Below are 18,828 nucleotides of genomic sequence, written 5' to 3'. Positions count from 1 at the left end.
ACCCATGGCTGCCGCCCCTTTTTTTAGTTTTTAAACCTAAAAGGCAGGCTTGTTTGGCGCCTGGGAAAATTCTTTTACCTCTTTTCTTTATTCTGTTTTCCGAAATGGGTTTTCACCACTGTGACGGTCCTATTAATATACACTTGATATGAGCCCTTTCAGGCTTAACTTGTTCATTTATTTTTATCTTTTATAGTTTTGCACTTGTTGAGTTTAGATGGTGAGAAAATAATCTTTTTGTTTTCTCGCCGAATCGACAGTGCTGATAGAGAACGTCTGTTTTCTACCACTTTGTAAATATTTACAAAGAGGACTTGAGATCAGGCAGCGGCCAGACAACCGTAGAGATGATTTCCACAGATGAAGGGCTTAATTTCATCCCTTTGTCTACTAAAATCATCTCACATTTTCCATCTTCTTATCATTTTTTTATTCGTTTCTTTTTTCTAATGCACAAAGAAGGAAAAACATATTTGAATTATTTTGTTTAATTTTACACCCGCTGAAATTTACATCTTCTTTATAGGCTGAAAATTTGAACTTTGGGAAATTGCTTTACAAAAATTTATTAATTTTAATGGAACATCTAAATCTTTCCTTGCTAAAATTTTGGAATCAATATTATTGGTTGGATGGATACTAGAATTTGACTCTGTAAAATGAGGATATCGTTTTTGTTTTTTTATCTACTTTAGTAATGGGAAATAGGCTGGAAAAATTTCATGGAATTGTTATTCTGAAATATCTATACCCTACGGAACCTTTGAACCAAAGATGCCCGCGATATGTAAGAACATATTCGAATCATATGGAGAAATATGAAATAACTAAACACTGAAACAAAACTTACAAGGTAAATTAGACTCCAAAGTACAAATTATTTAAGGCCAACAACATCATCAGTCCAACATTTCCTATATCAAAATGGAAGTCGCAGCTACTCGAACAAGGAAGAACCAGATCATTTCTGAGCTTGTTACCGAGTATATTTTAAGATAACATTTTTATCTAGCCTAAGGATTTGAATTGGTAAATAAATGCTTGACGAATGCTTACCAATAAATTATTAGAGATGATTAGTCAGCTGACACTGGTGAGTGATAGGTTCTCCTGGTCCGCTGTAACCTTTGGTTTCCATTTATCGGTTCTTTTGCGTTTCAAGGCTATGGCAACAGGTGACATGGGGGATTCTTTGAAAGTTCTAGTGTCAAAAACAAGCAAGCTTGATTGGGTAATGAACACTGAGGAAGCAGAGGACTTTGGAAGGAAATCCTTGGTGGGTAGAATTTTTGCTAAAAAGCAGTGTAACAGTAAATTTCTAAGGTCCATTTTTGGTCGGAAATGGAAAACTATAGCAAAATGGGAAGTGAAGATTCTGAAATATGATAACAGAAGCATATATGTCAGGCTATCGTTTGATGATGACGATGATTCGAAAGAGGTGCTGGAATGAATGTCGTGGAACTTTGGAGGTGGGTTGAAGTTGATGATAGTTGAAGAATGGCCAAACTCTGGCAAGTAGGAAGATGCAAAACTGGATGGGGTTCCCTGCTGCATTAAAATGATGGGATTCCCATTAGCAGCTCTCAACACCGCAAATGCTAAAAGGATGGGAGGTCAAGTGAGCAAGCAAGCAAACAGAAGAGTTTTTCTCAACAACAACGTTAGAACTTGAATCAAATTTCCTGCTGACAAAAGCATTTTTGTGGGAAAGTCTATTCAAATAGATGGGAAAAAGGAGTGGATACAATTCAAATTTGAGAAGCTCCCGTTGCTATGCTATAACTATGGGCAGTGGGGTCATGATAAAAAAAACGTAATGAGCAAAAAGTTATGGTGGAAAATGTTGATGGAAGAATGTATGAGCTCTATGGGCATTGGCTGAAAGATGACAATAACTTAGCAAACTGTTTTGATAATAGAAACAAAGCAAATCAACAAGAATGTGCAACAGGGGGAGAGGAAGAACAATAGGACACCCATGAATATCTAGAAATGGAAGAGGTGACCGGAAGGGGAAGAAGGGACACAAAGAAAGTTGTCGGAGACGGGAAAGAAGCGGCAGTTGGTAGCATGGAGAAGACGAACATTCAATGCAATAGGGATGATTCGAATTCAAAACAATTGATTGGTGGAGGGGAAAAGCGAGATGCATCTGATCATTCCCTAGGCCAAAATGTGGGGGAAACATTAAGAGAAAATAAAGGGTCGTAGGCAGGAGAAAATAGTAGTGTGCCAAGTTTTACAGCTGGGTCTGATATTGCAAAGAAAGGGTCCACGTGGTAGGGGAAAGGGCCAGGTGGGCTAAATGCAGCCACGTCAATTAATAAAAGACGACATGAGGAGGATGTGTCGTTTGAGGAAAGAGGAAAAAGAGAATCAGAACTGGTTGAGGGGAAGAAACGCAGATACCAAATTTAGATTGAAGAAAGAGAAGAAATGGCTCCTCGACAAGAGCAAATTAAAAGTAAAACGAAGAATAAGGGTCTGGAAAATGAAGAAGAAACAAAGGAAGAGGAAAGAATTAACACAAGAGGAGTTTTGTTTTTTCCTCAACCTCCAGCAAAGGGAAAGATGGGCAAAGGAGAAAGGTCTCACTCAAGATCAGGGCTAGAGAGAAATCGTTGTTAGCCCAAGATTGGCTCCCAATAGAGCGTGAATTAGAAATTTACAACTAATTGCGAAATTTAAAACTCAACTATATATTTTTAGTAATTTAGTGAAATTTTCATGCAATAAATAGATAGAATCAATGTAAATAATCAAGTAAGCATAAATGTAAATGAGTTTAAGGTTATATGGATGCAAATTCTCTTTTTACAAGGTTCGGTAGAACTAAAGTCACCGACGTTCTTGGTCTTCAAAACTAAGCCTAGCCTTGAGTTCTAGTAACAAGCCAAGTTAAAGGACTTGACTAATCTTTTTACAACCGAATAATTTTCACCAAGGTGCACCCAAACCTCTTACACGTATTGTTTATTCAATGTCAATCTCACCCACGCTGAGTTGTTGTGATTATGGTGCCAACCTCACCTAAGCCGAATTGTTGTGATTCCGGTGCCAACCTCATCTCTCTTGCGGATTGTTGAAGTGTCAATCTCACTTTACAAAGATAGATAGAAAAGATGAAGTACAATGATTTTCACTCTCTCTAAGAATGATAAATACTAGTTGAGAACCTAGAGAGAGATGTACAGACTTACAAATAAATTCTTACAATTTTTGCTCTAGTATGTGAAGAATGTTTTGGAATGATTTACACAAGGTAAGAGCTTAGAACAAGTTCTCTAACTTAATACTATGATATAAAATTGATATTGAGTGTATATTGAGTGTAGAAGTAAGTCTATTATAGAGGGAAGCAAAATAGAGTCGTTGGGGGCATTTTGGAGCTTTTTGACTTCAGTCGGGCGAGCAATCGATCGACTGGCCAATATAGCCGTGTATGACCGTTGAAAACACACTCAGAAAAGCAAATGGGCCCCATCTGTGACATGCCGGCCGACCGACATGCATAGGTCGATCGACCGACCTTTGTAATTTCAGGGTTGGGACTATTTCTGCTTTGGTAATAAATTATGGATTTTGTAGTTACAAATTTGTTACTTTATGGTTACGAAAATGCCACTTTTTCTTGATCATTTGAGTAAACTTGTTTCCAACAAGATAAACTTTTTGCTACAAAATCAAGAATGGTTAGTGACATCATAACCAAATATTGTATATCATCAAAACAAGAGTGATGACGACTTTGAGTCATCAATCGCAAGCAAGATACAAAATTAGATTAGGGCTAAGGAAGCAAAGAGAGGTATTGCAGATAATGACTCCATTCATATATGCAATTCTTCTTCTTTGGGAAACTCTTAACATTTTAGGAATGGGCTCTTCTGTGCAAATGGATGGCTCACTCCCACCTTCGACCATCACGTTGGCAACCCTTGCTACACAAGGGCGTTGGGAGCAATGAGGCTCTTATTGAGGAATGTCCAAGGAATGGGGAAGCCCTGGACATTCAGTAGGTCCCACATACAAGAGCATAAACCCGACATTATTTTTTTTATCTGACTCTAAAATGTTGAGAAGTCAGGCGGAGAATTTGGTGAGTAACTTTAGATATGAAAATTGTTGGATTGTGGAAAGAAGAGGTCTTGCATGTGGTCTTATCCTCAAGTGGAAGGAGAATGTAATAATTGAGGTTTTCTCTTGGTCAATGGGGCATATCTTAGAAATGGTTTCTAAGAAAGGCTTCTTGCGTTGTATTTTTTTTTACAGGTTTTTATGGAAATCTGGACCCCAACCAGAGATTCTAATCATAGGTGAAGGGAGCTTGGATGATTGCTGGTTATTTTAATGAAAATAGTTAATGTCAATGAGAAAGTAGGAGGAAATAATAGAATAGTTACAACAATGAACAGATTCAGAGAAGCTCTTGATAGTTGCATGCTGATGGATTTTAGCAACATAAAAGGGGAGCTAACTTGGTGCAATGGTCAAATGAACAACATAATAATGGAACGATTAGATAGATGCTTATGCAACACTGATTGGAACAACATGTTTCTCAAAGCAGAGGTGTCCTTATTAGATTGGTGGGGCTCAAATCATCAACCTTTACTCATTGATTGTCCAATTCTTGATTCTGATAATAAATGCAGAACAAAGAAGAGGAACAACAAGTTTCATTTCGAAGAGACTTGGTGTGAAGATGAATAATGCAAGGAAATTGTGGAGAATGTTGAAACAGTGGAGAGGTGGAAAGTACGACCATAAATATCAAACAAAAGATTAGAAGTTGTGGCAATTCTCTACATTTATGGAATACGCCTCAGACGAAAGAATTAGGAAAGACTCTGGCAGAATAGAAAAAGGCCGAGTGAACTCTCTATTACTAACGACCCTAACTTGTGGGGGTAAAGAAGAGGCAAAGCTGAAGTGTCTGGTGGAAAAAGAAGAGGCCTACTGAAGGCTAGATCTCTTTGGCTGAAATGGGGAGACAAAAATTGTAACAATCCAGGACCGTTACACTATGTAATTAAAATAGAGCTTAATTTGTTAAACGAGCCATTTGGACTTAAAACGTGTAATTGAAACTAACAACATGTTTAGGTACTAAAATTTTTGGTCAAACAATAACCTTTTCATTAAAAAGGATTTAAGTTATTCCACGGGATCCCAAAATGATTTATAACTGTTATAGACCAAACATGAATACAAAAAGGCCGACCTAAGCAGCAAAATCAGGGTCCAACCCTAGTTCTAATAGATACCCTCGGCCCTGGTGGTCGAGCAGGCCGCATATGTACACTCTGCCCCTGAAGCTCTCCAACTCATGGCTTGTCCAACTTGTCGTTTCCTTTACCTGCTCCATATAGCACCCGTGAGCCGAGGCTCAGCAAGAAAACATAATCAAACTATTAAGTAATAACTCATCAGATCACAGAATCATAATTAGCATGCCTAGCAGTAATAACCCTACTCATGCATACATTAAATCCAGATAAGTGACTATAGAGCCACACCAGAACCCGTTGCCTTATTCCCTATATAACCAGCCTTCAGGCAAGCAAAGCGTACCTGACACTTTATATTTCAGGCGGCCATAAGGTCGTCCAAGCGTATATCACGCTTCTGGGTTAGCTTAACCACATCGGTCTACGTTCAACACGCTATTGCCACTCTCGACTCGTAAGCTGGCCGAGCCTTTCAATCATATATATAATAGGTAAACCCTTGACTGATAAACCGAGCTTTTAATCAGATGCAATAGATAAATCCTCGACTTATAAGCCGCAATTTTCAATCAAATATAATCGATAAACCCTCGACTTATAAGCCGAGCCTCTTAATTAGATATAACAAATTACCCTCGACTTATAAGTCGAGCTTTTCAATCCGGCATAACAGATAACATTCATTATTTAACACAGGTATGCACAACACAATCAACATGTTTAATAAAACATTCTAAGCATGGTTATAACCATGTCCAATAAACGGGCCAAGCCTTAATCACATACTGGGTGTAGTTTTCTTACCTCAGGTCTAGAGTGAATAGCATATGACGACCTCAAGTGTGGTCCTTTCCTCCCGAGCCTAACGATTCACCTAGTCACAATCATAACAAGAAATACATATCAAGAAACGAACTAATAAAGGCTTCCGGACTGAGTCCTAGACCTCGGGACCTTGAACTCTACTAAACCGGGTAGTAGAATCATTCATGAGCCTTTAGGTTTGGGTTCTCACAACCTGAAATACAATTTGGTCACTTTCCTCCATTTGAGTCGCAACGCACCCTTAAAAGGGTCGTGGCGCTCAACTAGGCAAAGAGCGCCCAAAATCCCCTGCACCTGCACCACGACGCTAAGGCGGTTTGAGGCAGGGGAGTTCATCTGGGCTGCAACACCACAAGAACAGGGCCACGACGCGACCCTACAAAGTCAAATTTCCAAGATTTTATGAATCACCCATCTTCCCAAAATCACCCCAACAAACGATTTTAACAAATTCCGACCACAAAAATGGTCCTAGCAACTGAGAAACATAGTAACCCACTTTAAAACTCAATCAAAACTCCATTAAAACTCAAAATCCAATAAAACTTCAAAAACTAAAACTAAAACTTAGAGACATGGAATTACCTCAGCTAAGAACATTTTCCCAACTGATTACTAAGTTCCCAAGCTGCCAAACTCTACCTAGAACCACTTCAATTCCCTGGCAAACTTGCTTCCAAGCTTTAGGATCAAGAATTCTAAAGTTTGCTTCAAAGTGTAAAGACGAGAGAGAGAGAGAGAGAGAGAGAGAGAGAGAGAGAGAGAGAGAGAGAGAGAGAGAGAGAGAGAGAGAGAGAGAGTGATTTGCTTATGAGTAAATAAACTCAGCCAACTCAAGTAAATATAATGGTCTAAAAGGCCGAAATTCCCCTAAGGCAATACTTCCCTCTCAAAGCCCACTAAGGGCCAAATCGTCATTTTACACTCCTGTCTCACCCAACTATTATAATTCCCAATTAATTCCGCCAAGTCTGGAATATCACTATTTTTTTCCAAAATACAACTCATACTCCAATGAGTCCCGATAACTCACCAAATTACCAAAATACCCATTCACTCGCCCCAAGCCGAGTATAAATCCCCATTGTGACTAAACTGGTATCTTGCTCCAAAGGACTGACTCTTGCCGAATATATCAAATATATCTACATAATAATATGGTCTCAATCATACAATCACATATATACCCTCAGCGGGTCCCTGTACATGTCGCTTCCGCTCCTTTTGATGACCCTATGATTGAATAGATTCCAGTAGAAACTCATGATTAACCTAAAAATCAAGAACAAGGTGAAAATCTTGATGTTGGGGATGATGAAGTTATGGTGAGAAGATCACAAAGAACCTGCAGGTCTGCTATTCCTGATGACTACCTTATCTATTTCCAGGAACACGAGTTTGATGTGGGAGATACTTCTGAGCTAGTCACTTATCAAGAAGCCTTAGCAATTCTCTATATTTAAAGAGTAACGATAGATGTACTTTTAATTTGTATACTCAAATTACACACTATGATGTGTAAGCAATCTCAACTATAGATATTTTTAAGTGGGCTCTACATAATTTTATGGTTGAGATTTAATTAAATATATTATATCTCAACTATACAATTATGTAGAACCCACTTAAAAATATCTATAATTGATATTGCTTACATATCATGGTGTGTAAATTGAGTATACAAATTAAAGTAAAAGTGCATTTATCATTTCTCGTATTTAAAAGTCCTATTTTTTTTGACAGAATCTATGCCGACTTCTTCAAATCAGATTTTTATCAAATACTAATAGACTAATCTAAATTAATTAATAAAATATACTTCCATCTAGCGAGAGAGATTGATCTATCTACCGTGTGAAACATATATTGTTGCCCGGACCGTAAGTGGCATGACATCAATAAATAAATAGTAATAATGACATGTTTGTTAGTGAGAGAGACAAATCAAAATAAAGTGATATGTATTACAAGCTTTATTACAATTTTTTTTTTGTCCATGTACCTGTCGCTTCCGCTCCTATTGATGACCTATGATTGAATAGATTCCAGTAGAAACTCATGATGAACCTCAAAATCAAGAACAAGGTGAAAATCTTGATGTTGGGAATGATGAAGTTATGGTGAGAAGATCACAAAGAACCTGCAGGTTTGCTATTCCTGATGACTATCTTATCTATTTGCAGGAACATGAGTTTGATGTGGGAGATACTTCTCAGCCAATCACTTATCAAGAAGCCATGAGTAGTCCTAATTCTGTGCTGTGGATGGATGCAATGAAAGAAGAATTGAGTTCTATGTCACAAAATGAAGTTTGGGAGTTGGTTGAACTATCCAAAGGTTTCAGACCCATTGGATGCAAATGGGTGTATAAGATCAAACGTGACTCGAATGGGCAAGTGGAAAGGTATAAGGCTTGGCTTGTGGCTAAATGCTATAATCAGAGAGAAGGTATTGATTTTAAAGAAACATTTTCACATGTTTCTACCAAAGATTCGTTGTGAATCATTATGGCTATAGTGGCTCATTTTGATCTAGAACTCAATCAAATGGATGTGAGGACCGCCTTCTTGAATGGATATTTGTCTGAAGATGTTTACATGACTCAACCTGTTGGTTTTGAGATGTCTGGGAAAGAACACATGGTTTGTAAGCTCAAGAAGTCTATCTATGGGCTTAAACAAGCATCGAGGCAATGGTATCTCAAGTTTGATATGATTGTCACTACAAATGGCTTCAAGGAGAATGTAGTATATCAATATAAATACATGAAGGTTGGTGGGAGCAGCTTTATTTTTCTAGTATTGTATGTTGATGACATCCTGCTTGCATCTAATAATTCTGACCTGTTGTCTGAGACAAAACAACTTTTGTTTAGGCATTTTGATATGAAGGATCTTGGTGAGGCTTCCTATGTGCTTGGGATTCAGATTCTTCGGGATAGGGCTAATGGTATTCTTCATTTGTCTGAGAAGACTTACATTGATCAGATCTTGGAAAGATTCAATATGCATGCATGTTCTCCTAGGAAGGCACCAATAGTGAAGGGTGACAAGTTCTCAAAGACTCAATGTCCACAAAATGATAAAGAGAGAGATGAAATGAAAGTCGCTCCTTATGCGTCACTGGTTGGTAGCTTGATGTATGCACACGCCCTGATATTGCTTTTGTTGTCGGTGTGTTGGGTAGATACTGTTGGGGTTTTATGCCCTAATTAAAACCCAAATTCTTTGTAATCTCATTTTATTATCAATAAAAGAATAGAAATCATTTTTTGACTTGGTCAATCACTTTGCTCACATGTTTTATTTTCATGATTATTTATTTAATATAAACTTCTATTAAATCCCGAGCATATAGCTAATCTTATTTATAGTGACGTAATCACAGTGGAATATAAATATGATTATATGTTCAAAATAAGTTAGTCCTAAGATTAGTCAGTGCACCGGATTTACACTGACTTGCCAATCTACGATATGATCTACTTACACATTACAGTGTTATGTTCTTTCCAGAACATTAGCAAAGTAGATAAGATCGGATGTATTTGTTACATCGGACAGGACCGATATTGACAGTTGATAAGATAAGTAAACATACCGTTATTATCTATTTTAGTCATATCATATAGTTGACCATAGGTCAATTCAATCTCAATTCTGAGTGGTTAGTATTCTAACTGATTGTATTATTTGAGTTCTTTGACTTGTTCGTTACCAGCTTACCCTACGGACTAGCCCATACTTACATCTTGGGAACTCGGTAGTATAATTGAGTGGGAGTGTTAATCATAGATATGAACATCTATAGCTTCTGATGAAGAAGTGAAACGATGGTTTCCTTTTAGTTTGGTTCAAGGTGTTAAATGATAGAGATCTCATTTCAGTAATTAAATTAGTTTACTGAAATATCATTTACAAGGAACTAAGTGTTTTAAGGATAAAATACAATGAGGGGTAAAACGGTATTTTAGTCCTATCTCATTGTAGACCGTCTATAGAGGATTGAGTGACAATTATGGTTGTAACAATGGATAATTAATAGCGTATCTATATTTGTTATAGAGCGTTCTATGAATTCAAGAGTGCAATTCCAAGTCTATAGTGGAGTCATGGGGAATTAATAAGTTAGTAAATTTATTTGTTAGATTTATGATAACTTATTGGAGCTTGGTTTCATAGGCCCATGGTCCCCATTGTACCTTGGATAAAATCATCTAGATAGTCTCAATTAATTGATTTAATCATCAATTAGAATTATCAAAGTTGACCAGGTCAATTTTGGATAGTTTCACAGAGTTGTGTAATTTTGAGAAGAAAAGAGAAATTATGGCAGATTTATTAATTAAGATAAATTGGTATCTAAATTAATAAATAAATTTAAATTAAGGTTCAAATTATAAATAATTAATTTGATAAAGGATTTAAATAATTATTTAATTAATTAAATCAATAGAAAATAACACAGGCCTTGATTTTAAGTCCAATGGGCTTATAATCAAATGGGAAATTTCACGGGCCTATAGCCCATGATAATTTCGACCTAGGGCTTCAAAATGGCTGTTATTTTATTGATTTTTTAATTAAATTAAATGGCCTAATTGAGTCTATAAAAGGAGTGCTTATAGAGAAGTTAAAAAAGGGTTTTTGATAAGTCAGATTTTCTGATAGTTTTATATTCTCTCTAAACACAAGTCCTTTTCTAAGCCTCTTTGTATTTTCTCTTCTTCTCTCTATATCTATCTATCTCATGTGTTGAGAATTTCCCACACTAGTCTAGGTGATTCTAAGGATACATTGGAAGATCGTGAAGAAAATAGAAGATCGGTTCAGTTTCTTGATAATACTCTGCGACAGAGAGGATACAAGGGTTAGAGAAACTGAAGGAAGGACTCTTAATTCCGCTGCGTATACTGTAAGTATTCTATTTTTGTTTCTCTTTGAATTCAATTTTAGAAACATGTTTTAGGCTATCTCGTATTAATTTGTTTAATATTAGATATACATGAAAATAAATAAAGATCCTGTATAAGTTTTTCCAACAGATACTTGAGTGATTATGGACTTAGCCATTGGAAAGCGGCTAAGAAAGTCATGAGGTATCTTCAGGATACAAAGGATCATATGTTGACTTACCGACGAGCTGACACTCTTGATATAGTTGGGTTCAGTGACGCCGATTATGCAAGATGCGTGGATGATAAAAAGTCCACTTCAGGCTACATTTATATGATGGCTGGAGGAGCTGTTTCATGAAAAAGTGTCAAGCAGACACTCACAGCTTCTTCTACGATGGAGGTAGAGTATATGGTGTGTTATGAGGCTACTTGTCAAGCAATATGGCTGCAAAATTTCATTTCAGCATTGAGTGTTGTAGACTCTATTTCGAGGCCGTTGAAATTGTATTGTGACAACTCCGCAACAATAGCTTTCTCTAAGAACACTAGGAGTACTTCTCGCTCAAAGCATATTGATATAAAGTACTATTTTGTTAAAGAGAAAGTCGCTAAGTCCCTCATTTCTATTGAGTACACGCCTACCACTAGCATGTTAGCAGACCCACTAACGAAAGGCTTACCTATATGTGTGTTTTTAGAGCACGTTGCCCGAATGAGATTGTCAGGAACCTAGATTGTTGAGCTCAGTGGGAGTTTTTGTTATTTATGTATTGAACATGCTAGTATTTTGTATGGATTGCTTATATCTTGTATTTTGTTCTGAACATGCATAATGATAATTGAAGTCACTTCTTATTGTTATTATTACATATATATGTTTATATATATATATATATTATTAGTTCATCGAAGTGACATGTACAAAAGGAGATGAATGCGCATAGTCTCAATCTGTCGTACCTCATGCATGTTTGGTTTGATAGTTAATGGTTGTTATGATATTTAATGTCTACAGGGCCAAGTCATATGTAATATTTGTATCCTATTTGTTGACCGCGTTTTTGGCCAACGACGTGAGAACGTCAAAAACGATAAAGCCTTCAAGAGAAATTAAACGACACAGACGGGTTTAAAAAGAAAATAAATAAAACGCGCAATTTTTATAGTGGTTCAGCCCCAATATGTTGGTAATAGCCTAATCCACTTAGAGTTGTAATTATAGATCTGTACTCAAGATCAGATGAACTGAGCCAACTGAGTTTCTTCAGTACAGATTACAAGAATACAAGAATTCTTTCAGATACAAGCACTTTCCCTCTCTAGAAAATTCAGACCCAAAATTTCCCAAAAGTCCAAAAAGAAGAAGAAGCCCCCCTTCTAATCCCATAAGCCATATATTTATAGGCTTAGGATCATACATCTGATATCCCCTAGAATCGGGATATTTTATTATTCGTATTATATTTAAATTACAAAAGATATTTAAAATGCAACAGAACCCCCAATTTGTGTGAAGAATGAGAGATTCCCGCGTATGCCCAGACCGATTCTTGTTGAAGCCGTTTCTGGGAATCTTGACGTAGTCTGCTCTACCTGGTTGATGAATATCATCTTCTGGTCGACCATACCCCTACTGACCATTCATGCAAGTGCTGGTCGGACACATGCATGCTGGACATATGCAGGTGCTGATCGGACACATGCATGCTGGACATGCATACGGACCAGGCCTTTGTCTCTCCTCGGACATGCGTTCAACCAGGCACACCCCTGGCCCAAGTACACGTCTACTTGGATGCATGCGGCTGGCCATGCATCTCCTCGGGCCTAAGGTAGCACTCTGGTCTAGCATGCCATGTCTCACGTCTAACATGACACTCCGCTCTAGCATGCCATGTCCCTCGTCTAACATGGCATTCTGGTCTAGCATGCCATATCTCTACTTGGACAGTCATGCACTTGCTGGTAGGACATGGACTTAGCTGGTAGGACATGGACTTGGCTGGTAGGACATGTACTTGGCTGGTAGGACATGGTCATGCCCGACCGGCCAAGTTCATGCCTGATCGAACAAAGTCATACCTGGTAGGACAAGGTCATACCTGGTAGGACAATGTCATACCTGGTCGGTCATGACACTTTTCAAGCCAGTCAAAATTTTATCACAACTCTGAGGAGCCAATATATTTATTGACTATTAATGTGTCTTTTACTGACCATGCACTGCCACTTGTCACATCTATTGCCACGTCATCGATCTCCAATTTTTGGGGATAACACTATCGATGATATTATGTATGATTTATTTAACTGTCATGTGTGTGTTAGACAATATTGTGGTGATTTGATTATATTGTCCAAGTGGAAGAATGTTAAAATTATTATTATGGACTAATATAATCATAAATATTATTCCATAATCACAACTATTAACCAAAGTACCTATTAATTACCAATAAGCATAATGAGATGCTTCACACTTACTAATTGCATTAGAGACACATGGTGACACCTAATGACTATTTGTTGGCCCATTAAACTATAGTCAACCACCACTATCATAATGAACCCAATTAACCCACTAATACCCCTTAGGGTAAGAGGGCATAAAAGGGGAAGAAGGCATATAGTTGCATAAGGGAGTGTGATGGTATTTGATAAGGGGTTTCTCTCCATAAGCATTCTATATAGCATTTGTTATCTTTGTGGCTGTTCTTGTGTATTCTAAAGATTGAAAGAGGTTATCATGGCTCAAGGAGGTTATAATTTCTCAAGGAGATGAAATGCACAGCTTAAGATGTATGTTCTTCATTGTGTAATTAATGCTCAAAATAAATATTTGATCTTGGATGATAGAATAAGCATTGAATGTGTTAATGTTGTATTGTTGGCATGCTCACAGTAATATAATTTCAACATTAATTACACTTCTTGCTTTTCCATAATAGTACGTGGAAATCATACACAAAGAATTACAATGACCAACGCACGCCATATAGAAGGATTCCTCCCATTTTATGAAGGAAGGTCTTTGAGCCAAACCATGCTACTTATTTGTGGTACAAGATCGCCATCATTAAATTTACATATTTTACTGCTGGCTCTTATTGGCCCTTCCAAGAAATAAGCTTAGTCATACAGCTTGTGATACTTGATTTAAGAATTTTATCGTATAAACATTCAGGTCAACATTGTTTATGGTATGTTTGGTAGGAAACAATAATGGGGGAGGAAGAGTTTAGTTTGTAAAGTGTTAAATATGCGCGTTTAGCTAAAGAAATTGTAGAAAATAGGGGGGCAAAGATAAGGATTTGACTCACAGTTTATCGTCTTTTGAAATGGGAAAGACAGTAGGCAAGAAAGAAATTAATACAATATAAATCAAGTAAAGTTAATAATTATTCAGCCTAAAAAGAAAGACGCAAAGCTACTAATTAACCTACATAAAATTACAATACAAATAAATAAATATCAATCGTAAATAATATGGTACTTGTGCCAATAAATTTTTGTTTCTTCTACTCATACTCCAAACACAATGAGAGAAAACCTATCCTCTCATAATAAATTGTACTCAATTTTCCTCGGTTAATCTCTTATCAAAGTTTCGCACCAAACGTAGACTAATGAAAACGACAATTATAGTCTAATTAGTCTTAGACATCTTATTTTCCACATCCACAAATTAAACTTTCGGCAAAAGTGTGCAATTATTTTTTTCCAAGAATTCGTTGTGTATTATTGTATTATACACCAAAACGACCACTGACTACTGACTACTGACTGCGGACTGCGGACTGCAAAATGTGAACACGTAACTTTTTGTTCTTTTTACTTCTTTATTTAACTTTGAAAATACCAACCCAATGTTGACCACCAAACAGAAGCTACCAACTATAATTCCTAAAAAAAGAAGGAAGAAGAAGAGAGAGAGATGACGGTGTGTGTTGGCGCACATTTTGAGAACAGAGTAAATTCTTCTCTTTTTTTTTGTCCTTGATTCTCATCATGTTATACCATAAATGAATACCTAAAAGTCAAACTAAATTATTTTCATTTACACTTCTCGGCTCTGCTTTTTACGGTAAAGTATAGCTGGACACAGTGCCGTAAAGCCACTCTTATAACTATCAAAATTAATAAATATAAAGTTTAAAACAGGTGAGAATGAGTCTAAAATGTGGAATTTTCTTTGAAAATTTACATAATGTTTTAAATAATTATAAAGTACACATTTATTGAAGGAAATTTACTAAAATTATTTCACAAGAGAGTATAATATATTTTAGAGTTACAAAATTAGTTATAAATTTACAATTTTTAAATATTGCCTATTATTATGTAGATTTATTGTTACGCAAATTTGATTTGAATTTCTCAAAGTCATAAGTGAAATGATTGTTGTGTTTGAGGGTTACAAAATCAATTAGGTGTTGTTTGAAATCATTTGGAGAAAATACAAAAAAGTTGTGTGCTAAAAAAGGCCTACGGCAATGGCATTGGTGGTCGTGGCCTTGCTGCCAAAGGGCCACGACCGTAGCCAGAAATGCCATTGTCGTGGCCAAGAGAGCTGCCAATTTTTAGTTTTTCCAATTTTCTTGAATGACTCTAACAACTCAAATAACTCTCAAATCTCTTTTTTAATTCCATAAACATCAATTAATTATTGGTAACAACCATGCGTGCTGGTGGAATTTGAAATTCAAAATATGTCTCAAAACTCTATAAATATGAGTCTATTACTCACTTGCAACACACCACTATCCACAAAACACTTAGTTGGAAAATACACTATTGAGACTTAATAATTCTAGAGAACTATTTCCTCGAGAAATCTCTTAGTGCTTAGAGAATAGGGGAAAAAAACTTTTGGACAAAAATTTTAGACATTGTTCAAGTAGTGATTCTTACTACTTTACACTTTGGTTGTGTGAAAGTTTATGCTCTTATTATTGTTATTTTCATTATTTGGATATTTTTGTTCTTATTTTACTATATTATCATTGTTTTGAGTTTGTATTTTTCTTCTTCTACATTTTCCTATTTACTTGTATTTTATACAATTGAATTATAATATTTTTTTAATCAATATTATTTTATCTATTGTATTTTTAGTATAAAGTTATATTTTGATTTTCATATTTTTATTGAATATAATATATTCTCTAGCATTAAGTGATCTCACTTTAAGGATCACATAAGCAAAATGGCATTAATAATGTGCTTTCAACAGAAAAATTAATTTCTAAATTAGTTTGAGCTAGAATTTGGATCATTGTTATCAGTTGATTAAATCGACAAAACAAATTACATGAAGCAAAATAACAAATCTATATAGACCAAAATATGAAAACAAGTATAGAAATTAATATTATATATTTCATATGGTGCTTAGTGAGCAAAGCTGCGGGCCACCTATCTTTGAAGCCGCTTCAGCTCCTTTCAAACATTCAAAGTAACTGGTAGGATCATAAGACCAACCACGGATCTCGTCCCTCAAAGTCAAAATAGTTTTTACTAATCCCAACAAACTTTTCCCCCTCATTTTCTCACTACTTCTTTCTTTCTCTTCTTTTTTTTTTTTTAAGAAAGTTCAATATAATTCACCTATATATATATATGTATATATATTCAAAAAAAGGAAATAAAATATAAACGAAAATGGCATTATATTAGTAACGCTTGTGAAATTGGGGATCAGACCCTGAAATTCTTTCCGGTGAAAGTCTGGCCAAATTGCCAATTGGAAGGAACAATGTTCCAAGAAGTGGAGGTGCGTCGGTCACTGCCTGTGACCCTGAAAGAGAGTGACTGACCAACCAGGATAGCATTTGACTGCCAGTTCTGACCCCAGTTACGGCTCAAGCTCATCCAACCACTCTTTGATCCTTTCACGCTCACCTTCACGATATCCCCTGCACCCGCGACGTTGGTGATCAGGACCAAGTTAAAGTACTTGAACCCGTTGATGGTGAACCTGATTCCTCCTTGCTTTCGGCACGGCACGCTGTTGTTCAAATATAATTATATATAACAAGTATTAGACAAAGGTATTATGGTAGTTTCACATGAAGGGTTATTTTAACTTGTGACGCGGTTTGGAGTAGTGTAGAGAAAGGGATATTTCATATTTGAGGTTTGTATTTTTTTTTGGTATGGACCTGACTCCCGTGTATGACAAAAAAAGTGACACACATTGAAATATTTGGAGCGGTTATGATTACTAGCTTCCTATTAAAATCGAAATTATTGATCCAATGGGTCAATTCTTTTATGAAACTAATTTTGTTACTTAAAAAATAATAGTGGATCAATCACTACTTTCTAAATTACTCATTACATGAGAGTGATAAGGGATACAACTTTTGGATTGATGAGTATGTTTTAATCATTCAAAAATTTCACGTAAAAATGGTTAAATTTTGTTCGGTGGTTTTTTTTTTTACTTTTTACATAAAAAAAAGTAGTATGTGATTTCAATAAAGTCGTGTGACGTTATTTATGATATAATTGAATTGGTTTAAATTAAATATGTGATAATAACTATATGATAAATGGGAGGTAACTTAGTTACCGGCGATAAGAGACGGGAACAATGCCGGCACGGTACTCGGCGATCTTGAGAAACATGGGCATGGCTAGGTCGAAGTGGGGACGGGGAGGGTTGCACCAACCGCCGTTGTCGCTGGCTTGAGCAAAATTAGGGGGACAAAAGTTGGTGGCTGTGATGAAGATGGAGGGGCTGCCGGAGTGGCACCACTGAGGGTCATTTGCGCACTTTAGCTCGAAGCAAGCACCGCAGCTCAGCCCATTGTTGAACAGCGCCGTGCTCAGCGCTGCCGTGTTCACACCGTAGCCTTGGCTATACAAATTCCCGTATCCACATGCCCCTCCTGCGCATTTTATCACAACAACATTATCAACATAAAACGATCAACAATTTTTACTACAGCATAAACGACATTAACCCCCAAAAAAGTGAATGATTTTTGACAAAATGCAGCAAGGAATCATCTGTTTTAAGCAGAGTTTTTGGGTTTTATAATGAGATACCCATAGTGCCAGAAGCGTCATTCCCGCCATAAAATGTAGCGTGCGCGCTTTGCCACGCCCCGCCACCGTAAATGCCGGGGATTCTGGCGTCGACGATGGACACAAATGCAAAGAGAGAAAGTGTAAGAAGGACACTCATAGTGGCCATAATTGATTAAGGCTTTGGCTCACTCACTGACCACTATGAAAGAGAAAAGAAGAGAGTTATGTTTTGCTCTTCGAAGGGCAGAGTGTGAGGAACGAAAGCAGAGAAATGGTAGCTATTTATGCAAAGAGAAACAGAGAGAAAAGAAAAATTAGAATTGTCAAAAAAGTGAAATTTAGAGGGGGTACGAAATTATCACCCTTAATTAATGCTGTTTGGTCTCCCGTTTGTTAGTTAAACGTGATCTCTTTTTTATTTGTTTGGCGGTAATTCCATTCAACTCCTCAAACTCTCTTTTGAGTTAGAAAGACGAAAATGCCATTGGTTTTTTTTATTTTTATGAATTTCATTTTTTAGGGGATTTTTTTTAATGAATTTTTATAAGTTTAGGAATAAGAGAAACTACAGCGTAGCACTATTTTACTATTTTGGTGCCGATCTCAGACTATATCACATTGAATCAGATTGCAAATGTCCCACTATTTTCCTGAAATGCTACGGTGGGACACTGTACACTGTATAATCATCTTTTTTATTTTTATTTTTTCTTTTTATATTAATATTTTATATATAAAATATTATACTAATATAAAATATAATTTTTTGGTGTAACTTTTAGTAATTGTAATGAAAAAAATATAGTACTAAAGTTTTAGTACTGATGGTAGTTTAAC

At 36.3% G+C, this 18,828-nt stretch overlaps 1 protein-coding gene and 1 non-coding gene across 2 annotated transcripts; one reads left to right on the top strand and one right to left on the bottom strand.

Moving 5' to 3' along the window:
* The first annotated feature begins 291 nt into the window (after positions 1-291).
* On the top strand, positions 292-409 carry LOC133799192 (small nucleolar RNA snoR143). The gene has a single exon (XR_009876387.1). It is a non-coding gene; the product is annotated as a small nucleolar RNA snoR143 (small nucleolar RNA).
* A 15,894-nt stretch (positions 410-16,303) lies between these two features.
* On the bottom strand, positions 16,304-18,253 carry LOC133798405 (expansin-A4). Its single transcript, XM_062236675.1, has 3 exons — positions 18,010-18,253; positions 17,531-17,849; positions 16,304-16,963 (listed from the first exon to the last, which is right to left on the bottom strand). Exons 1-3 carry the CDS (start codon positions 18,155-18,157, stop codon positions 16,654-16,656), a joined length of 777 nt encoding a protein of 258 aa, XP_062092659.1. The 5' UTR covers positions 18,158-18,253; the 3' UTR covers positions 16,304-16,653.
* Positions 18,254-18,828: the final 575 nt, after the last annotated feature.

Source organism: Humulus lupulus, chromosome 8 (assembly GCF_963169125.1).
Source record: "Humulus lupulus chromosome 8, drHumLupu1.1, whole genome shotgun sequence".
NCBI lineage: Eukaryota > Viridiplantae > Streptophyta > Magnoliopsida > Rosales > Cannabaceae > Humulus > Humulus lupulus.
This window is presented reverse-complemented; position numbering and strand designations above follow the sequence as displayed.

Coding starts and splice junctions, on each gene's coding strand:
- LOC133798405 (XM_062236675.1), bottom strand. CDS start 18,157: ATGGCCACTATGAGTGTCCTTCTTACACTTTCTCTCTTTGCATTTGTG. Junction 17,850..18,009: donor TGACGCTTCTGGCACTATGG/GTATCTCATTAT, acceptor TAAAATGCGCAG/GAGGGGCATGTGGATACGGG. Junction 16,964..17,530: donor GTTCCCGTCTCTTATCGCCG/GTAACTAAGTTA, acceptor TTTGAACAACAG/CGTGCCGTGCCGAAAGCAAG.